General features: G+C 36.9%; 1 protein-coding gene across 3 annotated transcripts in view; it reads left to right on the plus strand.

Annotated features, from left to right (window-relative positions):
• The first annotated feature begins 2,899 nt into the window (after window positions 1-2,899).
• Window positions 2,900-25,389, plus strand: part of LOC129278088 (sarcosine dehydrogenase, mitochondrial-like) — a 30,858-nt gene continuing 8,368 nt past the window's right edge. The window contains exons 1-11 of one of the 3 annotated variants that reach the window (XM_064109907.1): window positions 2,900-3,018; window positions 6,848-7,259; window positions 7,819-7,997; window positions 8,591-8,770; window positions 9,242-9,365; window positions 10,384-10,589; window positions 13,305-13,434; window positions 13,921-14,098; window positions 16,844-16,985; window positions 24,153-24,236; window positions 24,666-24,779. In XM_064109907.1, the coding sequence (XP_063965977.1) occupies window positions 6,953-7,259; window positions 7,819-7,997; window positions 8,591-8,770; window positions 9,242-9,365; window positions 10,384-10,589; window positions 13,305-13,434; window positions 13,921-14,098; window positions 16,844-16,985; window positions 24,153-24,236; window positions 24,666-24,779 (1,644 nt within the window). In that variant the 5' untranslated portion in view covers window positions 2,900-3,018; window positions 6,848-6,952. Of the gene's footprint in view, window positions 3,019-3,137; window positions 3,499-6,847; window positions 7,260-7,818; window positions 7,998-8,590; window positions 8,771-9,241; window positions 9,366-10,383; window positions 10,590-13,304; window positions 13,435-13,920; window positions 14,099-16,843; window positions 16,986-24,152; window positions 24,237-24,665; window positions 24,780-25,389 lie in introns of those variants that run through there. The other 2 variants (XM_064109908.1, XM_064109906.1) reach the window with 2 other exon arrangements.

The following is a 25,389-nucleotide window of genomic DNA, read 5'->3' on the forward strand; positions in this document are numbered from 1 at the left end:
TTTGTCAAAATTGAAATATTGTATATTTTAAACAATAAAAAAACAAAAGAAATTGTGACTTCATCGACTCTCATTTGCATATCACTGAGTTGTACATATAACTATTTTGTGAAAAATAAGTGAACCTTTAAAATGTCATAACTTTCTTATTTTACATCCGATTTTGATGAAATTTTCAGTGTTATGCTTGTTGTATTTTTCTCTATTGATTAAAATCAACATTTTTCTGGGGTGGGTGGACTTGACCTTTAAGTATTTGAAGGCATTAGGTAAATAATGCACTGGTATCGATAATGCCTTTTAGAATTTACTTATGAGAAGCGATGCAGGGGCAATTTTAGGCAGTTGATCTCTGTGTGTGTTTGTCTGGAGATTGTATTAGACAGTTTTTAATCTTTATGTTTTGCATGTTTAGTTGATACAGACGATATACCTACATAGTGTTTAGGATCGTCATTACTTTCAGAGTATGTGTGCACTCATTGATCTTTTTATCGTTCTGTGTGCTACACTATTACCTGTTATTGTTTTTGTATAAACTAAGTAATTATTCAGAGCTGTATACAGTATAGAATGGCTATGAATTTTGAAAGAGTCAAGATTCATGACAATTTATAATGGTGAATTTCAGACAGACTGTTACTGCCTTAATACATTTATTTGACGATTTTACACAATACATTTCTCGATATTTTCAGTACTTAAAGGGGAAGTTCACCATGACAATAAAATGGCTTTAATAAATGAAGAAAAATTTGAGAAATATATTGTTGAATATTTGATAAAAATCAATCAAAGAATAAGAGAGATAAATGTTTTTACTCTATGATGCCATATGTAAGCAGATCCCGATATATCATTTAATGTGAATTTTATGAATTTCATGAATTAAATTTTTTTAATGGAACATGATGAATGAAAATGATTTTCTTATAGAATGGGGTATGAAATAATGTGTACGATGATATATCTCCTGCACAAATAAAATTACTTTCAACTTTTTGAGAAAATCAAATTTTGGGAATTTATTTTTATCCCACAAAATATGGAGGATCTGCTTGTCTGTGATAAATAGAAAATTCATAACTCTTGTTATTCATTGACAGATTTTCATTAAACCTTCACCAATCTTTCTCTTTATTCATTCTGTGTTTATTAACTTATTGCCAGGGTGAACTTCTACTTTGATGTTTCAGAGAGTTTAGAGTGTTGTAGGTTTCATGAGGTTGAAATTGGTGTGAAATGTTTCTCATTCGCCTTGGCAACTTAAAACTCACTCCCACTTTGAAATACCCTCATTCTATGTCACATTTCTATGTACATATTACATTTCAGATATATTTTATAAGATTTCGTATTTCAGAATTAAAGTTTTATTATGATATTGATATAATATTGTGCAAGTTAATTTTTTGTTATATTTCTATACCTTTTTTCTCTGATTAAAAAGTTTAGAGCAGAAAATTTGAGAAGTGGCAAGTCAAAATAGGTAACTTGATGGCTCGTTCTCAAGATGATTAAAGTGTCGAATTTAACTTGTCACGAGGTCAAAAAGGTTGCTTGATAGATATTAAAGGTCAAGTCCACCCCAGAAAAATGTTAATTTGAATCAATAGAGAAAAATCAAACAAACATAACGCTAAACATTTCATTAAAGTTGGATGTAAAATAAAAAAGTTATGACATTTTAAGGTTGCACTTATTTTTCAAAAAGTAGTTATATGCACATCTCAGTGATATGCAAATGAGAGAGTCAATGATGTTCCTCACTTAAATAATTTGTTTTTTATTGTTGAATTATACAAAAAAAAATTTTTCCCAGATTTGACAATAATGACCAACTTGACTGAACCACAAAATGTTAAACAATATCAATTCCACATGATCAGGGAGGAATACAACTTTATTTCACATGACAATGAGGAGAAAAATTGAAATGTTTCATATTTTGTATATTAAATACAAAAGAAATAGTGAGTGATGTCATCAGTCCCCTCATTTACATATAAAGACCAGAATGTGCATATAACTGTTTTGTGAAATTAGGTGAAACTTTAAAATGTCATAACTTTCTTATTTTACATCCGATTTTGATGAAATTATCGGTGTTGTGCCCTTTTTTTATACAAATCAACTTTTTGTTGGGGTGCATGCCCTTTATGATGATGATCTGATAGGATTTTGAAAGTTATTGAAAATAAACAATTTGGTAGTCTATTGCTGCTAATGCAGGATTTTAAACTTTTGAATCAGAGAAGAAAGAGAGAGTGGAGAAGAGAGAGGGTGAGAAAGAGAGAGAGAAAAAGAAAGGGAAGATGAGAAAGCTAGTGAGGAAATTAGAAGTGAAGAGGAGAGTGAGAGATAGAAAAGACATGGATGAAGAGGTTATAATAAAGGAGCTAGGGAGATATGAGAGAAAGAAGAGATATAATTATCGACCAGGGGAGGATCCAGGATTTTCAAATTTTCGAAAAGGGGCCAGGGGGAACATTTTCCCGACGAAAATTTGACATGCAGGCAAAAAAAAAAGGTTTTCACCTAAAATTAAAGGCCATTCCGTCTGCATATGAGAGCTGGCGGGAGTATTGACTTATTGGAGATCGATTGACGATAAAGTGAGGAAGTTATAGTTTTTGTATAATATTGGAAATAGTGAAAATTTGATTGAAAAGGGATTTATGCCTATGCATGATTACTTCATCTAGATAGGCCTGCCATAAAAACTTTGTACCGGTATTTGAATATATTAAAAAATAAAATGATTAACAGGCTATAATAATTAGGCCCACTACATATAGGAAGTAAATTATCCACATTTCCTGACATGCCAAAAAAAGATAAAAAGACTGAAGGATTTACCACGAGGGGCCGAAAAATTTTCACAATCTTTTCATTCTGCCACTATTACAAGATAGACTGATCGACAAGACATATGCCACTCCACGACCACACCCACTTCTTGATGGCGCTGGCGAGAGCGCGACGTCTAATGGACATATCGACGACGCCGAGTTCGAGGTAAACATTTTGTCGTTTCTAATTATCAGTTTGGAATGATTGTCTGCAATTAATTACAAATATACTATATAGTAATCTGAGAATAGACTTTAACCTTCCACTGGTAAACCTTATTTGCTGACTGTGCAGATTCTCTTTAGTGGAGCTGACGTGCATGATTTGCTTTTTACGCCGTTAGTTAGAACTTAGAGTTAGATAAAGGCGAAGATTACTGGACCCGACTGGACCGTACCATTGTCAGCTCAGTCGGCCGTGGCTCATCCGTACGATCCAAGGCCAGACATCGCTTTTAATTAGTGCTCCAGAGTCCAATGCACACATAACGTAGAGTCTATGACTATGTGGATATCTGCACTTAGAGTGTTAGACTTACTTAGTGCAAAGCTGAGCTGAGTGACATCTCAAGATTATTTCATTGACCTACCATACCGGTACTTGTTCAATGCAGTTGCAATACTAAGTATACTGTAGTGTATTGACGTGAGTAAATAATGACTGAGTGTAGCTGTAGGCCTATCTCATGATTATGCTGGGTGTTTCATTATTCTGTTTTCATAAACAGTTATCAGCTGGTCAGAAATTAAGATCATCCCAGTTTACAGGGACTGTCTCACTGAGTTTTGAAGATTTCTCCTCACAAGAAATCTAGGAAAGTTCATTCTCCTGTCAAGTGCCGACACCTGCACCAATCAAGTGTGCTAGTCAATTAACATATAGATCTAGGACTAGGTCTAACCACTCATTTAATGAACAAGGTTATGGGTCTAACAAGATTATTGGAAGATTGCAAATCTTGAAAAATAGACGGGGGGATTGACCATTGAGGTTACTGAATCTATTTTTAGTACTCTCAATCCCCCTAATTTCCTTGTATGCGCGGGCGTGTATGTCTCGCAGGGGTAAGTAAAAAAAAAATGTCCCCATAAACAAGGACAATCTCAATTTATCAAGACATGCTTTAATTGTCTTGATTTATGAGGATATCCTTGTTTTCTGGAACAATCCCAATTTTTGGACCAGTGCCTCTACTGCATGATAAAGCTGTTCGTAAGGTAAGACTAAGAAGAGCGACTTTACATTAGAATGACTAGCTGGTGATCCTTTCTTGTGGTAAATCATGGTAATTACCAAAGCATTCATTGGCGATGGTTTAGTGCGTAAGAAAGGATCACTAGTCGTTCTTAAAGTTGCTCTTAACTTATGTACAGGTTTATGAACGGCCCCCTGTTCGATTTTTAAAACTTATTTGTTTGTTGAAAACTGAAGTAAAGAGTATAGATCTAGACCTACATGTAGTCTAGGTCTAGTGATCTAGGTCCATGATTTAACACTATAAATCAATAAACATGTCAGGGCTGCCAACATTGGATACCTAAACTAGTTGAGAAATTGAATGAGAGTGAGACTTTCATAGGCCAGTGCAGTGATTTGTAAGTATTTATGAAAGGTATTGTTGTTCTTCGAATTATCTTGTCTTGTCTTTCCATTAATTCCCACAATCATTATATTGATTATTATGGCACATGAACGCCAAGATTGACTTGACCTGAATTTTGCCGGGACCGGCAGGTGCAATAGACCGGGTGAACACCCTACTCTTTTACGAATAGTGTATTGTTTTTTATTAACGTTCATAGGTTGTGAGTTGTGACTCTAATAATAAACTAAGTGCGCACTTAGGTTGTGACTCTAATAATAAACTAAGTGCGCACTTAAGTTGTGACTCTAATAATAAACTAAGTGCGCACTTAGGTTGTGACCAGGGAAAAAAATACTTTTTTTTTTGCAGGAGCCATTTTTCTAACTGGTCACAAATTTATGGGAGCCGTTTTTCAATTTCCGAGAGCCATTTTTGAATTTGCTAGGGCCATTAAAAAAAAAAAAAAAAATCATTATACATGTTGAATCTTAAGTATTGTTTGTTGTGTTTTAACTTGCCATCCGTACTAATTCTTTAACCAACAAAAGTAAAGATTGCCGTAATGCCATTTGTTTAATGTGCCATCTGTACTATTTCTTTTACTATTAAAAGTGTCTAGTCTACATCTATACTAATTATAGTGCAGTCCCAATTAACAGGGAAATTGTTCCTCATATTCCTACCTGAACCTATGTGTTCGTCTAGCTGACAGTTTTTCACTCATGGTTCATTATTTTTTCACAGAATTGTTCAAGCAAACAATTCAGAAATCACGAACCAACTCCGAGAAATATCCGATGACCGATGCGATGTGCCACTCAAATGCATTCGTCTATGCAGCTACACACATGCACGCGCACGCGGTGTCTATTTCACTACACGTATCGCTATACGTGGGCCTACACAAACAACGAGGGTAAACAAAAAAGGACCCGAGTTCGGACTGATATTGTGATAGCAATGCAATTCCAGGACTATGAAAATGAATATCGATATTCGAATAACGGAAAAATATCCACTGGTAATTCATCGAAACTTTTGCAAAGATTGGACAGGGTTCTTACCAACAGTAATTACTTTGGGACTAAGGATAAATGGCGTTCGAGCTAAAGCCAGTTCTCAGCAGCAGCGCGCCCAGTCCCGAACTGCCAATATTTGGCCGTACATGAAGCTGACGTTAGAGTACGGCAATTGCATTATATTGCACATAGCGCAATACAACATGTGCGGTCGTTATCCACCTCTATGTACGCTGCACAAGGGAAGACAGCGGATGTACGAGCCAGTTTTTTTTAAGGAGCGTTTTTTTTTCCCCCGATCGCTCTCTCTAATGGGTTTGCGAGCACGATTTCAAAGCTAACGCGAGCGATATCGCTCAGCGCCCCCGTGTATTTTTTTCGCTGGGTTGTGACTCTAATAATAAACTAAGTGCGCACTTAGGTTGTGACTCTAGTAATAAACTAAGTGCGCACTTAGGTTGTATCTAATAATAAACTAAGTGCGCACTTAGGTTGTATCTAATAATAAACTAAGTGCGCACTTAGGTTGTGACTCTAATAATAAACTAAGTGCCTACTTAGGTTGTGACTCTAATAATAAACTAAGTGCGCACTTAGGTTGTGACTCTAATAATAAACTAAGTGCGCACTTAGGTTGTGACTCTAATAATAAACTAAGTGCGCACTTAGGTTGTGACTCTAATAATAAACTAAGTGCGCACTTAGGTTGTATCTAATAATAAACTAAGTGCGCACTTAGGTTGTGACTTTAATGATAAACTAAGTGCGTACTTAGGTTGTGACTCTAATAATAAACTAAGTGCGCACTTAGGTTGTGACTCTAATAATAAACTAAGTGCGCCCTTAGGTTGTGACTCTAATAATAAACTAAGTGCGCACTTAGGTTGCAACTCTAATAATAAACTAAGTGCGCACTCCCAATTCCTCCTCGGGTGGTTCCTGATACTTTTTTTTGTGATAGGGACATTGAGGAGTATATAAATCAAGAAGAAGTGACTCCTATACACAGGACCAACATTTGCTTCCTTTCTGATGGACAGTGTTTTCCAACTGCATTCACAGTCACACCTGTTGTGAGGCTAACACACAACGCTACAGCATCAGATTATTTTGTTAAACGCTTTTCGGCATGAGCGGGACTCAAACTTATCCTAAACATGCACTCTAACCGACTGAGCTACACTGCTTCCTATGAAATTATGAAATTATTTAGGTGCATGATTTAATGTTAGGTAGATCTAGTTCTGGTTTACTACTGCTGAGTGATATTTCCTTTTCAGTAAGGAATGTCCATTTAAAATATCACTGTCAATGCAGTCCTCATGTACTTAAATTTCAGGGATTTACCTGCATATTTCTTTTTATAACATACTGTTTCTCATTCATACAGGATTTCTCGGATAAACTGGGAGGCTTTTGACACCTTGGTAATCTTTCCCTGGTAAATTTTTGTGTTGATTTGAACTGAAAAATAAAACGAAAAAAGTATAGGACAATGTGGCGAAGCGTTCATCGTTATGCATCCCGTCTACAACATCATCTAACAACATCCCAGACGGTCCGATGTACAGGACCAAGACACTGCAGCCAGACCACTCAGAGTGGTGTTCCGTACGAGACAAACCTTTCTTCGGTAAGCACCACAGACAATGTAACAGCGCCATCATCAGCTGATGTGGTGATCATCGGCGGAGGGTCTGTTGGCTGTAGCACTCTCTATCATCTTGCTAAGCTTGGCATCACCAATACTGTCCTGATTGAGAAAGATCAGCTTACCGCAGGGACAACATGGCATACTGCAGGTAAGGCAACAGAATGTGGCTTAGGTCCCCTCCCCCTTCTCCCCTTCAGATCTTTGCAGACTGCACAACCAGTGGCGGATCCAGGGTGGCACATCCAGCCCGAGCCACCCCCCTTTTGAGTGTCATAGTCAATATTTTTAATGGGAATATGCAGTCGTTCATACACAAGTGAGGACCATTTTTTTCTTTCTTTTTGCTTGTTATATCAAATTTTTCTAGGAAAAATGTGGCCCCCCCCCCTTGGAAAATCCTGGGTCTGTCCCTTTGCACAACCTTGCTTCAATACACACACATTATTTCAACATAAGCCTTGATATCGGTTTTTGAGAAAGTTATTCTCTAAATTAATTAAAAATTTATGGGGAATTTTTTTTTCAAGGCTCCCTATTATTTTTAGGGGCCAAATGTGAGGTTGCGCTTAACAATTAGCTTTTTTAATTTTTACTTTTGTTAAATGGATCATTAACAATTAACTGTACGATCAATTGTATATTGGTCATATCAAGAACAATTAATATGAAATAATAGCTCTAGCATTCTGTTCTTTATTGATTGACAGGTCTGGTGTGGGGGCTCCGCCCTTCGGATACAGAAATAGAGCTTCTCTCTTACATGAGACATCTTGTTGGAAATGTTCTGGAGGAAGAAACGGGTGTGGTCCCTGGTTGGATCAACAATGGTGGTCTCTTTGTTGCTTCCAATAAAGAAAGGCTTGATGAGTACAAGAGAATGGGCACGGTATGTGTTCTTGTGAATCTAACCCTGTAAAGTAACTATGCTTTTAAAGCCAATATGCCACAGCCACTTTGAACAGTGCCACATCAAGACCTAAACTATACTCATGTAGTTCCTGGATCCTTACCCAGGATGCAACATTCTAATTTTGAAGTCAATGCTAATTAGAAACATTTTCCCACCCCTAAACCAACTCCTAGTTAATCTTGGGGGGAGGGGCAGAAGGAACAATTGACCCCTCTCCTCTTTTTTGAGGATGTCATGATAAATTTTCTTGTCTTCTATATGCATATGTTTAAAAATTGCTTTTAATCTTTTATCAATGGGTCAACTGGGGTCAATTAACCCCCCCCCCCTTTTTTTTTTTGGGGGGGGGTGGGGCTTGTGTTAAATCCTGGTTCTGCAGCTTGATGTCAGCTATATCCGGTTTCATATTGTAGGATGGTCAGGCTTTTGGGGTAGAGTCAAACAAATACTCTTGCCTGAAGATACAATAAAGCTACATTCTTATAATACAGCTTACATTTATTGTAGGGGTCAAGTTTTCCATGTTAACCCCCCACCTCCCCCTACTATAACCTGATTTCATATTGTAGGTTGGGAAAGCTTTTGGAGTAGAGTCACATATCCTGTCACCTGAAGAAACCAAGAAGCTGTATCCATTGATGAACTGTGATGATATCTATGGAACATTGTACAGTCCTGGTGATGGGACCATAGACCCTGCTGGATTCTGTACTGCTCTTACTAGATCTGCTACCAAGGCTGGTGCAAAGGTAGATCAAAACATTGACTACTACATTCCAGAATTTCCTTAAAGATATATAAACTGAATCTGAATAATGATAGAAATTGCCTCAAAGTGATATTGAAAGATTGTTTATAAATGGGTTGTTCTTAATACACCTGAGAAGTAATATTTGCTGTAAAGTGATGGAATTGTCAAAATGATAACAAATCGACTCAATTCTTTGAAATGTAAAATTACATTGTACACAGATGTAAGGGACTACACCATTGTCACCACTTGAACAGTTGCAGCTGTTCAATTTCTTATTTGAAGTGAATGTGAAGTTACTGGAAGAGCATTCCTTGGCATTTAGCCATTTATACATGGCATTCTTTCTATATATGATTAGAATTTGAAGCTCACATTAATGATGTCCATCTTAACCCCAATAAGATTTGCACTGGATATACCTGTGAAATCTGTCACTGAAAACTAATGTCATTGTGTTTATTTTCAGGTTTTTACATCATGCCATGTGACTGGTATACAAACTGGTGAAGATGATTTTGGTATTCATAGAGTTCAAGCAGTAGAGACGTCAGGGGGTACCATTAAAACACCTGTTGTTATTAACTGCACAGGTAAGTGCTTCCCCCTATTATTATTATTATTATGATAATTATTATTATTATTAATAATAATATCATTATTATCATTATTATTTTTATTATTATTTTTATTATTATCATTATTATTATTATTATTATTATTGGTATCATTATTATCATCTTTATTATTGTTTTTGTAGTAGTAGTAGTAGTAGTAGTTTGATATCACCTTTGCCTTGGAGGTGAAAAAGGAACTTTGAACCATCATGGGTCTCCCCTCCCAATGAAGAGAGACTTTGTTCTCTTGAGAAAATGCCATTGTAAACTTTTAGCCGGAAACAGGGTTCAGAACCTTTAAGCTCTTATTTCAAAGTACAATTATTACATAACCCACTTCACTTCTTGTTTATGTATTGTTACATTCAGAGATAAAATCCCAAAGTCCATGTTAACATAATTACACTCTATATAGGAAGTCATAGATAGGAGATAAGTCAACACTTTTCCTCATGCACACCTAGATAGGCCTACCCTTGAAATAGCTTTTATTTGTCTACTTTCACTTTATAATCCTAAACGTTATTTCAGACATTTTGTAAGCATATACCAGAACATAATTTACAAAATATTTATAAATCCATTGATCCAAAATGCGACAAGTCAAGGATAGCAGTAAAGTTTAATACATTCTTTTTTTTTCAGATACACATTTTATTTTCAACCCGTGCATGTCTCTTGTATCCTGCTTAGGTATTTGTTTACGTTACCATTACTGATTTACTAATTATCACTGCAGGAAACAGTTCAATGAGTGGGATTAAAAAAGTAATATCGAATAATTGATTTACTAATAATAATACATGTAATTGAAACATCAATATTTGGTGGTCCTTTTCAGGACCTACACATGCCCACAAAAGATTACATGATGTACTGTTATAAAACTACTACACTATTTCTTTCTTTGCCACCAATACCTTCTGAAGTTACCCTTGCAGTATTACCTTCAAGAATTGCTTTTACCCCCTGGTCCCCTTCCCCCTTCATGTAGGTGTATGGGCCCCTAACATAGGAGCAATGGCCAACGTTGCCGTGCCACTCCTCGCAATGAAGCATGCTTACATCGTCACTGAACGGATTGAGGGTATCCAAAACATGCCTAACGTCCGAGACCATGATGCATCAATCTATCTCAAGCTTCAAGGTGATGCCTTGTCTATAGGAGGATATGAAAACAACCCAGAGTTTATTGAAAAGGTAAGAGACAGGGCAATTTATCATAAAGGTTAGCAATTGATCATGGACTGATTTTTGTCTCACCTGCATAGCAGAGTGAGACTATAGGCGCCGCTTTTCCGACGGCGACGGCGGCGGCGGCGGCGACGGCGACGGCGGCGACGGCGGCGACGGCGGCGTCAACACCAAATCTTAACCTGAGGTTAAGTTTTTGAAATGACAGCATAACTTAGAAAGTATATGGACCTAGTTCATGAAACTTGGCCATAAGGTTAATCAAGTATTACTGAACATCCTGCCTGAGTTTCATGTCACATGACCAAGGTCAAAGGTCATTTAGGGTCAATGAACGTAGACCATGTTGGGGGAATCAACATCAAAATCTTAACCTAAGGTTAAGTTTTTGAAATGTCATCATAACTTAGAAAATATATGGACCTAGTTCATGAAACTTATACATAAGGTTAATCAAGTATCACTGAACATCCTGCATGAGTTTCACGTCACATGACCAAGGTCAAAGGTCATTTAGGGTCAATGAACTTTGGCCGAATTGGGGGTATCTGTTGAATTACCATCATAACTTTGAAAGTTTATGGATCTGATTCATGAAACTTGGACATAATAGTAATCAAGTATTACTGAACATCCTGTGCAAGTTTCAGGTCACATGATCAAGGTCAAAGGTCATTTAGGGTCAATGAACTTTGGCCAAATTGGGGTATTTGTTGAATTACAGCCATAAATTTGAAAGTGTGTTGGTCTAGTTCATAAAACTTGGACATAATAGTAATCAAGTATCACTGAACATCCTGTGCGAGTTTCAGGTCACATGATCAAGGTCAAAGGTCATGTAAGGTCAAAGAACTTTGGCCACGTTGGGGGTATTTGTTGAATTGCCATCATATCTCTATAAGAGTATTGGTCTAGTTCATAAAACGTGGAAATAAGAGTAACCAAGTATCACTGAACATCTTGTGCGAGTTATAGTAGTTTTCAAAATCAGCACTGCTGCTATATTGAATCGCGTGATGCAGGTGAGACGGCCAGAGGCATTCCACTTGTTAAAATTAATCATACACAATAATGAATGCAATCAGTCATAAAAATAGGCTCCATGATCGATCACTAAGGTTTATCTTACAGGGCCCTGGTGAACACAGTGGAAACCTGTTTTAGCAACCACCTGTGTAGAAGGACTGCCTGTCTATAAAGCCAAGTAAATGTAAATACATGTAATGTCATGCTTAGTTTGCTATTTACTGAGCAATCAGTCACTTTCTAGTAGAATGCAGCATCATGTGATATTCATTTATGCATACAAAGAATATTGTTTGTACTCAGCAGTCATTTTGTTGGATTCTGGTTAAATTCAATGCATTCTTATAGGAGATAAGCCTGTGATGAGCAGAACGTATTATCTTTGGAAACATTTTTCTGACCCTCATTTCTATTTGCGTATTGCCTAACAGGAGATAAAACCCATTGGTCTGCAAACAAACCCAATGGCCTGAGTATTCTGAAATCTATTGTACCTGTATGCCACATGCATTTTAACTGTGGCATAAATATGGGAATAGGAAAATGTCATATATTGTTTGTTTCTTTTACTGTGCTCTTTCCCTGTGCTTTAATGATGAAGAAGACCATTATTCTTATTAATCCTAGATGTTTATGAATGACTGGAGTGTCATATGACCTGATAAATTGAACCTGAGTTGTTAAAGTTTTGTGTCACATTTGGCTGTCTTTAGTTTAACCACAAATTTTAATTAAAGTTAAACCCAAGTTGAGAGTATAGACATATGGGATATTGTAGAATGCACTCTTCATGTACAGATGATAGGACAAAGGTCATTAATGTGGATCATGATAAGCTATGTAATCTGAAGCTCCGTGCTATTATTGCTAAAACTAACCTGATGGTTTATGATGTCTCAAATATCCCAGGACTTTACTCATGTGAAATAAATATATTAGATGAAATGAATGCATGTAGTCTTGATCTACACCCCCATAAAGTATTCCATTCTTCCTGATATTCATGTCATTTCAATTCAATTGACAGAATTTGAAGTTGAAGTTGAAACCTTATTACCAAAAACATATATGCATTGCAAAGACAATGTTATTGACGTACAAACAAGAAAATAATATCTTTGGTAAAATGGGACCACAAAATAGCAATAGCCACTATAGTGTGGCACCCTGTGCATATTACTGTATAACCCTTCAAATAAATGGATACATGCTAAATGTGTTTTCTAAAGACCACATTCAACATACACTGTACTGACAACTAATTCAATAAGAGTACAATGGGCACGAAAGATTAGATTAAAAAAAAAACATATTGACATTTTTACAGGCATATATACACTAAAGAAACATTTTATTCAGTTTCATTAAATTCTTGCACTACTTTTTCTGTCAGTGATTTTTGAAAGGAATTAACTGATGTTTTACGATTGATTTTTTTCTGGTACATTATTCCACATTTCAGATCCACAAAATGCATTTGTCCTAATAATTGCAATTATTTTATTCTTAATTCTAAAATTAACATAATGCAAAAATAAAGTAATTTGTAAATATAATTAAAACTGAAAATAAAATGGAGAACTATGAGAATCAAACCACAAGGCCTAAGCGCAGTTCCCAAACATAATTGGTGATTATAGAAAGGATAAAAAGAAATGATAGTTTTGTTTTTTGTATTTGTTTTCTTTTGTTCAGATGAGTAACGATTTTGCCTTCTCTCTCTACGATCTTGACTGGGATGTCTTCAGCGTTCACATTGACGGTCATGTCCATCGTGTTCCTGTCATTGGAGAGACAGGTATCAAGTCTACAGTGTGTGGCCCAGGTATGTATGTTTGTATGTATAGGCTTGTTCACATTGATGGTCATTGTTATTGGTGAGTCTAAGATGTCTCCCATGTACCTTCATATTATTATAGGTGAGAACAAACTTAATTGCCTTAATTTTTTTGTAATTCTTGCTATGTGTATAGGCTTGTTCAGATTTGATGCAAACTTCCAGCATTTACTTAAGGTCAAAGAAACCATCCCACTTGATTTATACTGAATGCACATCAATTTGTAACCTTTCATATTAAACACCTTTATGCTCTAATTTTTCATACAAACTCAAAACATTTTTTTCACTCAATATTACATAATTTTGATTTAGGCTATTAGCCCGATGGCCCTCCCCCTTCCATTGCATTGACGAATGATATTGCCAGCACTTAAAAATGTTTGTATTTAAGAATATCACATATTGTCATCATTATTATGTTTGATGTAATGCTGTACTTTCTAAACCCATATCATTGTATTATGTTTCCAGAGTCTTTCACTCCTGATCACAAACCACTGCTTGGTGAGGCACCTGAATTAAGAGGTTTCTACCATGGATGTGCCTTCAATAGCTCTGGTCTTATGCTTGGAGGAGGGTGTGGCAGGGAGCTTGCTAAGTGGGTGGTCAATGGAAGGCCGGACCTTGACATGTATGGCTATGACATCAGGTGAGAACGTAAACTGCGGTAAAAAGTTAGCCACATTTTTGAAATATTTTAAGTAACGTCACACAGAGATAGGGATGTTCCATACCCAACCACAAGGCTATTGCTACTTTCAGCAGTGGCGTAGTGAACATAAGATTCTGAGTTAGTTATTGTTTAAGATATGATGCAGGGGCAATTATTAAATCACAATCAGATGGTCATTTTTGTCTCGCCTGCATAGCAGAGCGAGACTATAGGCGCCGCTTTTCCGACGGCGGTGGCGGCGTCAACATCAAATCTTAACCGAAGGTTAAGTTTTTAAAATTACATCATAACTTAGAAAGTATATGGACCTAGTTCATGAAACTTGAACATAAGATTAATCAAGTATTACTTAATATCCTGCCTGAGTTTCAGGTCACATGACCAAGGTCAAAGGTCATTTAGGGTCAATGAACTTAGACCATGTTAGGAGAATTATTTTCAAAATCTTAACCGAAGGTTAAGTTTTTGAAATGACATCATAAGTTAGAAAGTATATGGACCTAGTTCATGAAACTTAGGCATAAGGTTAATCAAGTATTAGTGAACATCCTGCTCGAGTTTCAGGTCACGTGACTAAGGTCAAAGGTCATTTAGGGTCAATGAACTTTGGTCAAGTTGGGGGTATTTGTTGAATTACTATCATAACTTTGAAAATTTATGGATCTAGTTCATGAAACTTAAACATAAGGTTAATCAAGTATTAGTGAACATCCTGTCTGAGTTTCAGGTCACATGACCAAGGTCAAAGGTCATTTAGGGTCAATGAACTTTGGCCAAGTTGGGGGTATTTGTTGAATTACCATCATAACTTTGAAAATTTACGGATCTAGTTCATGAAACTTGGACATTATATAATCAAGTACCACTGAATATCCTGTGAGAGTTTCAGGTCACATGACCATGCTCAATGGTCATTTAAGGTCAATGAACTTTTGCCGTGTTGGGGGTATTTGTTAAATTACCATCCTAACTCTGAAAGTTTATGGATCTAGTTTATTAAACTTGGACATAAGAGTAATCAAGTATCACTGAGCATCCTGTACGAGTTTCAGGTCACATGACCATGGTCAAAGGTCATTAAAGGTCAATGAACTTTGGCCGTGTTAGGGGTATTTGTTGAATTACCATCCTAACTCTGAAAGTTTATGGATTTAGTTCATAAAACTTGGGATATAAGAGTAATCAAGTATCACTGAACATCCCCTGTGAGTTTCAGGTCACAAAACCAAGGTCAAAGGTCAGTTAAGGTCAATAAACTTAGGCCATGTTGGGGTAATTGTTGAATTGCCATCATAACTTTGAAAGTTTATGGATAGAGTGAATGAAATGTGGACATGGGTGTAGTTGACAAGTCTTAAGTCACCGTTCAAATGTCATTTATGGTCAATGAATGTGGTATTATGTCATTATATTTTTGTGAATGATTATGTTATAGTAGTTTTCAAAGTTAGCACTACTGCTATATTAAATCGCGTAATGCAGGCGAGACTGCCAGAGGCGTTCCACTTGTTACATTTTTGTACACATTTATTGAAAAAAATATGGGGTTGAACCCCCCCTTTCCAAACCTGTGTTGCATATACATATGTTGCATTTTAATATCATGAGTAAGACATGCAACGTTTAAAAACAAATTATGTCTTTGATTTCAGCGCTTTGGCATCTTGGTCGAAAGCGCTTTATAAATATCAATATTTTTATTATTGTATAGTCACATATTGTATTACCGGACACTATTATGATTCCGGACGCGCATATTACTGCGTTCGAAAACGATTTCGTACCGTAAGACTTCCGCAATTCAATTTCACAGAGCAATACATAGAACAGGATTGCAAAAACAAGGCGAAAAATCCAACTTTTACCTTATTTATCCCTAAAATGACAGAAAATGCTTAAAATATCAAAAAACATAGTTTTGCATTAACAATTGATATATTTTCTAACGGAAATATATGGGTCTGATCTGCCGAATTTCAATCTCGTCCGCTCCTTCGACCGAATGATGAGGTGTGGTGTTGTGGGTGATCGTCGACGGCTAGTTCTCAAGGTACCCGTGCGCGAGGTTTAGCGTGAGTATAGAGCCGTTGACGATTGGCAGCGCATCGATAGAACTTGAACAGCGTCTCGATACGAACGAGCATAATATTGGAAAGTTTCATGAAACATGCAGCTAACAAGAAAAAATAAAATAAGTTATCAAACACGAATTTATTACCAACATCTGCTCAGAATCGATATGAGAACAGCAAACAAAAACTTAGAATTTACTCATGATATCGATATAAGAAGAAAAAATCACACAAATTTGTTCTTACATCATTATAATCAAGAATATCTTTACCTGTCCGGCGCGCGTCCGGGATCATGATGTAATTTGTCACGCACGAAAATAACTGTTTTCGTGGAGGGGTATGCGGCAAGTGCGATGCAAAGAAAATGGTTGGTAAATATAAAATAATTTTACCATATTTATAATTTTCATAATATTTGGAATAGCAAGTGCGAATTTTTCTTTATTGTATTTCCTCTAGTTGTCATTATTAAAGCACTGAAATAAAGGTGTCCGGCAATAGGATACACTGCCATATATTTAGTAGTAGGTATTTCCATTTCCAAAATGTGTTTCTTTTATCAATCTGGATCAAACTTATCTGTAACATTGAGACAGAAATAATCTAACAATGAAGATCATTATGTCTCATGATCTTACATTTTCAGGCGGTTTTCAAGATCTCTTGTTTATGATAAGGCATGGATTGAGGAGAGGAGTCATGAAGCATATGCTAAGAACTATTCCACAGTGTTCCCATATGATCAACCATTAGCAGGAAGAAACAAGAGAAAAGATGCCCTTCATCAGGTAAGTAACCTAGAGGTCATGAAGCATATGCTAAGAACTATTCCACAGTGTTCTCATATGATCAACCATTAGCAGGAAGTAACAAGAGAAAAGATGCTCTTCATCAGGTAAGTAACCTAGAGGTCATGAAGCATATGCTAAGAACTACTCCACAGTGTTCCCATATGATCAACCATTAGCAGGAAGAAACAAGAGAAAAGATGCCCTTCATCAGGTAAGTAACCTAGAGGTCATGAAGCATATGCTAAGAACTACTCCACAGTGTTCCCATATGATCAACCATTAGCAGGAAGAAACAAGAGAAAAGATGCTCTTCATCAGGTAAGTAACCTAGAGGTCATGAAGCATATGCTAAGAACTACTCCACAGTGTTCCCATATGATCAACCATTAGCAGGAAGAAACAAGAGAAAAGATGCTCTTCATCAGGTAAGTAACCTAGAGTCATGAAGCATATGCTAAGAACTACTCCACAGTGTTCCCATATGATCAACCTTTAGCAGGAAGAAACAAGAGAAAAGATGCGCTTCATCAGGTAAGTAACCTAGAGGTCATGAAGCATATGCTAAGAACTACTCCACAGTGTTCCCATATGATCAACCATTAGCAGGAAGAAACAAGAGAAAAGATGCTCTTCATCAGGTAAGTAACCTAGAGTCATGAAGCATATGCTAAGAACTACTCCACAGTGTTCCCATATGATCAACCATTAGCAGGAAGAAACAAGAGAAAAGATGCCCTTCATCAGGTAAGTAACCTAGAGTCATGAAGCATATGCTAAGAACTACTCCACAGTGTTCCCATATGATCAACCATTAGCAGGAAGAAACAAGAGAAAAGATGCCCTTCATCAGGTAAGTAACCTAGAGTCATGAAGCATATGCTAAGAACTACTCCACAGTGTTCCCATATGATCAACCATTAGCAGGAAGAAACAAGAGAAAAGATGCCCTTCATCAGGTAAGTAACCTAGAGTCATGAAGCATATGCTAAGAACTACTCCACAGTGTTCCCATATGATCAACCATTAGCAGGAAGAAACAAGAGAAAAGATGCCCTTCATGAGGTAAGTAACCTAGAGGTCATGAAGCATATGCTAAGAACTACTCCACAGTGTTCCCATATGATCAACCATTAGCAGGAAGAAACAGGAGAAAAGATGCCCTTCATCAGGTAAGTAACCTAGAGGTCATGAAGCATATGCTAAGAACTACTCCACAGTGTTCCCATATGATCAACCATTAGCAGGAAGAAACAAGAGAAAAGATGCCCTTCATCAGGTAAGTAACCTTGAGGTCATGAAGCATATGCTAAGAACTACTCCACAGTGTTCCCATATGATCAACCATTAGCAGGAAGAAACAAGAGAAAAGATGCTCTTCATCAGGTAAGTAACCTAGAGGTCATGAAGCATATGCTAAGAACTACTCCACAGTGTTCCCATATGATCAACCATTAGCAGGAAGAAACAAGAGAAAAGATGCCCTTCATCAGGTAAGTAACCTAGAGGTCATGAAGCATATGCTAAGAACTACTCCACAGTGTTCCCATATGATCAACCTTTAGCAGGAAGAAACAAGAGAAAAGATGCTCTTCATCAGGTAAGTAACCTAGAGGTCATGAAGCATATGCTAAGAACTACTCCACAGTGTTCCCATATGATCAACCATTAGCAGGAAGAAACAAGAGAAAAGATGCCCTTCATGAGGTAAGTAACCTAGAGGTCATGAAGCATATGCTAAGAACTACTCCACAGTGTTCCCATATGATCAACCTTTAGCAGGAAGAAACAAGAGAAAAGATGCCCTTCATCAGGTAAGTAACCTAGAGGTCATGAAGCATATGCTAAGAACTACTCCACAGTGTTCCCATATGATCAACCATTAGCAGGAAGAAACAAGAGAAAAGATGCCCTTCATCAGGTAAGTAACCTAGAGTCATGAAGCATATGCTAAGAACTACTCCACAGTGTTCCCATATGATCAACCATTAGCAGGAAGAAACAAGAGAAAAGATGCCCTTCATCAGGTAAGTAACCTAGAGGTCATGAAGCATATGCTAAGAACTACTCCACAGTGTTCCCATATGATCAACCATTAGCAGGAAGAAACAAGAGAAAAGATGCCCTTCATCAGGTAAGTAACCTAGAGTCATGAAGCATATGCTAAGAACTACTCCACAGTGTTCCCATATGATCAACCATTAGCAGGAAGAAACAAGAGAAAAGATGCCCTTCATCAGGTAAGTAACCTAGAGGTCATGAAGCATATGCTAAGAACTACTCCACAGTGTTCCCATATGATCAACCATTAGCAGGAAGAAACAAGAGAAAAGATGCCCTTCATCAGGTAAGTAACCTTGAGGTCATGAAGCATATGCTAAGAACTACTCCACAGTGTTCCCATATGATCAACCATTAGCAGGAAGAAACAAGAGAAAAGATGCTCTTCATCAGGTAAGTAACCTAGAGGTCATGAAGCATATGCTAAGAACTACTCCACAGTGTTCCCATATGATCAACCATTAGCAGGAAGAAACAAGAGAAAAGATGCCCTTCATCAGGTAAGTAACCTAGAGGTCATGAAGCATATGCTAAGAACTACTCCACAGTGTTCCCATATGATCAACCTTTAGCAGGAAGAAACAAGAGAAAAGATGCTCTTCATCAGGTAAGTAACCTAGAGGTCATGAAGCATATGCTAAGAACTACTCCACAGTGTTCCCATATGATCAACCATTAGCAGGAAGAAACAAGAGAAAAGATGCCCTTCATGAGGTAAGTAACCTAGAGGTCATGAAGCATATGCTAAGAACTACTCCACAGTGTTCCCATATGATCAACCTTTAGCAGGAAGAAACAAGAGAAAAGATGCCCTTCATGAGGTAAGTAACCTAGAGGTCATGAAGCATATGCTAAGAACTACTCCACAGTGTTCCCATATGATCAACCATTAGCAGGAAGAAACAAGAGAAAAGATGCCCTTCATCAGGTAAGTAACCTAGAGTCATGAAGCATATGCTAAGAACTACTCCACAGTGTTCCCATATGATCAACCATTAACAGGAAGAAACAAGAGAAAAGATGCCCTTCATCAGGTAAGTAACCTAGAGGTCATGAAGCATATGCTAAGAACTACTCCACAGTGTTCCCATATGATCAACCATTAGCAGGAAGAAACAAGAGAAAAGATGCCCTTCATCAGGTAAGTAACCTAGAGTCATGAAGCATATGCTAAGAACTACTCCACAGTGTTCCCATATGATCAACCTTTAGCAGGAAGAAACAAGAGAAAAGATGCCCTTCGTGAGGTAAGTAACCTAGAGTCATGAAGCATATGCTAAGAACTACTCCACAGTGTTCCCATATGATCAACCTTTAGCAGGAAGAAACAAGAGAAAAGATGCTCTTCATCAGGTAAGTAACCTAGAGGTCATGAAGCATATGCTAAGAACTACTCCACAGTGTTCCCATATGATCAACCATTAGCAGGAAGAAACAAGAGAAAAGATGCCCTTCATCAGGTAAGTAACCTAGAGGTCATGAACCACACTAGAACCACACTCGCACAAAAAACCATCATTTATACAGGTCCCAAATACTGGAATGGTATTCACCAAAGCCTTAAACAATATAGAAATATAAACACCTTCAAAAAACACCTAAAACTCTCATTCCTTAATGAGTACAATGTATGAAACACATGAACTGCTTTATCTTTTCCACGATACTTGCCTCTCGACCCTATTTCTCTTTCTCCTCCCCTTTCCTTTTCTGCTGGGCACATAATCGTTTCTTTTTGTTTTGTTTTTTCCCCCAGTTATTTAATATTCCCTTATTCCTCTAACCTATGTAGGTACTGCCCCCCCTTTCTTTCTTTCCTTGTTATTCAAACCTATTTTGCCGTTCTTCATATATGGTCTAGATTGTCTTACTTTACTTTTAATTACATACGATTAAGATTACTACAAATTTATCCTAAGGGGCTTACAATTACAAGCTTCGCTTTTTAATAAGTCCCTCATTTTCATTTTCACATGCTTACTGTAATCTATAATTTGTCTAATCATCAAAATGTATCTCGAACAAAAATTGTATACATTTCATCTATTTCCTACGAATTTGTTAATTGATTATTGAAGTATACTTATAACACTTATTTTGTTTTGTACATTTATACATATGTATATATATGTTTGTTATGTTTATTATCAGAAAATGGAAATGAAATAAACTAAACTGAAACTGAAACTGAAACATATGCTAAGAACTACTCCACAGTGGTCCCATATGATCAACCTTTAGCAGGAAGAAACAAGAGAAAAGATGCTCTTCATCAGGTAAGTAACCTAGAGTCATGAAGCATATGCTAAGAACTACTCCACAGTGGTCCCATATGATCAACCATTAGCAGGAAGAAACAAGAGAAAAGATGCCCTTCATCAGGTAAGTAACCTAGAGGTCATGAAGCATATGCTAAGAACTACTCCACAGTGTTCCCATATGATCAACCATTAGCAGGAAGAAACAAGAGAAAAGATGCCCTTCATCAGGTTAGTAACCTCGAGGTCATGAAGCATATGCTAAGAACTACTCCACAGTGTTCCCATATGATCAACCATTAGCAGGAAGAAACAAGAGAAAAGATGCTCTTCATCAGGTAAGTAACCTAGAGGTCATGAAGCATATGCTAAGAACTACTCCACAGTGTTCCCATATGATCAACCTTTAGCAGGAAGAAACAAGAGAAAAGATGCCCTTCATGAGGTAAGTAACCTAGAGGTCATGAAGCATATGCTAAGAACTACTCCACAGTGTTCCCATATGATCAACCATTAGCAGGAAGAAACAAGAGAAAAGATGCCCTTCATCAGGTAAGTAACCTAGAGGTCATGAAGCATATGCTAAGAACTACTCCACAGTGTTCCCATATGATCAACCATTAGCAGGAAGAAACAAGAGAAAAGATGCCCTTCATCAGGTAAGTAACCTAGAGGTCATGAAGCATATGCTAAGAACTACTCCACAGTGGTCCCATATGATCAACCTTTAGCAGGAAGAAACAAGAGAAAAGATGCTCTTCATCAGGTAAGTAACCTAGAGGTCATGAAGCATATGCTAAGAACTACTCCACAGTGTTCCCATATGATCAACCATTAGCAGGAAGAAACAAGAGAAAAGATGCCCTTCATGAGGTAAGTAACCTAGAGGTCATGAAGCATATGCTAAGAACTACTCCACAGTGTTCCCATATGATCAACCATTAACAGGAAGAAACAAGAGAAAAGATGCTCTTCATCAGGTAAGTAACCTAGAGGTCATGAAGCATATGCTAAGAACTACTCCACAGTGTTCCCATATGATCAACCATTAGCAGGAAGAAACAAGAGAAAAGATGCCCTTCATGAGGTAAGTAACCTAGAGTCATGAAGCATATGCTAAGAACTACTCCACAGTGTTCCCATATGATCAACCATTAGCAGGAAGAAACAAGAGAAAAGATGCCCTTCATCAGGTAAGTAACCTAGAGTCATGAAGCATATGCTAAGAACTACTCCACAGTGTTCCCATATGATCAACCATTAGCAGGAAGAAACAAGAGAAAAGATGCCCTTCATGAGGTAAGTAACCTAGAGGTCATGAAGCATATGCTAAGAACTACTCCACAGTGTTCCCATATGATCAACCATTAGCAGGAAGAAACAAGAGAAAAGATGCCCTTCATCAGGTAAGTAACCTAGAGTCATGAAGCATATGCTAAGAACTACTCCACAGTGTTCCCATATGATCAACCATTAGCAGGAAGAAACAAGAGAAAAGATGCCCTTCATGAGGTAAGTAACCTAGAGGTCATGAAGCATATGCTAAGAACTACTCCACAGTGTTCCCATATGATCAACCATTAGCAGGAAGAAACAAGAGAAAAGATGCCCTTCATCAGGTAAGTAACCTAGAGGTCATGAAGCATATGCTAAGAACTACTCCACAGTGTTCCCATATGATCAACCATTAGCAGGAAGAAACAAGAGAAAAGATGCCCTTCATCAGGTAAGTAACCTAGAGGTCATGAAGCATATGCTAAGAACTACTCCACAGTGTTCCCATATGATCAACCATTAGCAGGAAGAAACAAGAGAAAAGATGCCCTTCATCAGGTAAGTAACCTCTGTGAACAAGAAGTCTTTCAGGAAAGTTATTCCATAGGAGGGTTTCATGAAAACGATTTGTCAGTGATGTTCACTGACAACTCTTATAAACAACTAAAATCCTTGCATCTCATTGGCTTAGAACATGTTTACTTTCTGCTATCACCAAGAAGATGCTGAAATGATGCCCAGGTTTGCTGAAAAAGCTTATAATAATGATAATAATAATAATAATATAGGTATATTTACCCAGGGAAGCCACTTCAGCTCTGAAAACTGTTTTCCCAGCGGGCCCTGCTATTATTATTACCCTGGCTTTAGCTTCACCTGGGTTGAGTGCAGCACAATGTGGATAAATTTCTTGCTGAAGGAAATTACGCCATGGCTGGGATTCGAACCCACGACCTCTGTTTCAAAGTCAGAAGACTAGTCCACTGGGCCACAATGCTCCACACTTTCAAGATTTCAAAAAGATATTCAAGACACATGGATAGAACAGTGAAGATTTAATTCTTTTGGTCTGAGCTCAACAACTGGGAAATTATGAATCAATGATCAAAACTTTCTATTGAATTCCAAAATGTTTCAATGGGGAAATCTGTCTTCTTCAGGTGGTAGAAAGTGTCTGCACCAAGTTTTGAATGCTTCTTTGTGGCCTTGGAGGGGGGGGGTGGATTTTTTATATTTCTAGTTGATACATAATACACTCGCTTGATGCAGGAGTTGACAATCTTTGTCTTTATACACAGGTCAATGATTTGTCCAAGTATGACTGAAAAACATCCAACTTTTTTGTTATAGTGGAAAGTAAAGGCAAAAAAGTTATGGTAGCTTTGCCATAATTGTATTCTACCATTGTAACTAGCTACGGACAGTTCTTCTATCCCTTTGAAGTCATCCTAGAACCATCATGTCATCTCTGTCACTTTTCCTTTTCCCTTTTTATGTCTTGGTTTTATTTTAACTCCTTTGCGAAAGAGTATTTCTGTGGAAAATCAGATTCCTATGATTTTTTTTCTTGTAGGTATTATTGGATGCTGGATGTGTTTATCAGGAAGCTCTTGGATGGGAAAGACCAGGGTATTTCTCACCAGAGGGAAAAGCAGAGGTTTGTCAGAATCATTCATACACAAAATTAATGAATTATGAAATAGAAATAAAATAAATCCATTGAAAGACAAATTGTAATGAATGGTGAGATAATTTTTTATGTTAAAGAGTTACCAATATATTGTTTGTTTTGATGTATCTGGTAATGTGGAATGTGTCGAGCAATAATACTGCTTGATGCTGTTTATACTTGTGGCATAATGTGAATACCAATTGATTACTTGATATTGAGAATTGTGTTGAGCAATATTGCTTGTTATACTTTTGGTGCAATTCACTTTTTTTTAAGTTTTCATAATTCATAAAGTGGCATTGACTTGGTGTCTATCTTTGGAATCTCATTCATTAGGCCAATGTTTCATAAACAACCAGATTTATATGCAATGTGGTAAGGAATGTCATTATTGTTTATTTTTTAAATCTACAGTTGAAAGATTATGATTACTATGGAAGCTATGGAAATGAAGCTCACAAAGACTATGCCTATAACAACAGACTGCTAGATGACTATACATTTGAATTCCCCAAACACCATAATGTGGTAGGTATTCTTTTCTGTGTTGTAGTTGTTGAAAATTTATTACCATTATTTATTTTTTATAAATTTATTTTATTTTGTATTTATTTATTTTATTATTTTTTTTAATGTATTTTTTTATTTTTATTTTTATTATTATTATTATTATTTTTTTTTTTTTTTGGGGGGGGGGGAGTTTCAGACAGCTTTGCTAAATATATAATATCAAATTGAACAGTAAATTTTGTGTCAAAGTCAACATCACATCATTCCCTAGATATACATTTTAAATTACTCCATATTTAGACGTTTGTTAGTCCTTACTTTACTGCCCTGTTTGCATGTGACATAAGTTGGCATGTCATGAAACACAGTGTCTATTGCACTGCATATCACCTCAGATATGCCCCTCCCCCCCCCTTTCCGCAAAAAAAAAAAATTCTTCCTCTTGTGCCACTTTGCTTTAAAAGTTCAGATCGATTGTTAGATACATTGCTTCACACAAGAGGACACTGCTTGCCAGCTATATATGCTTGAATACAAGGCTCTGGTAAAAGTGGGCAGACTAGATGAATATGCATAATTTAGATGGACTTGTCCTTTGATAATATATATTATTTCTTGATTGTTATTT

Source organism: Lytechinus pictus, chromosome 15 (assembly GCF_037042905.1).
Source record: "Lytechinus pictus isolate F3 Inbred chromosome 15, Lp3.0, whole genome shotgun sequence".
NCBI classification, from domain to species: Eukaryota; Metazoa; Echinodermata; class Echinoidea; order Temnopleuroida; family Toxopneustidae; genus Lytechinus; species Lytechinus pictus.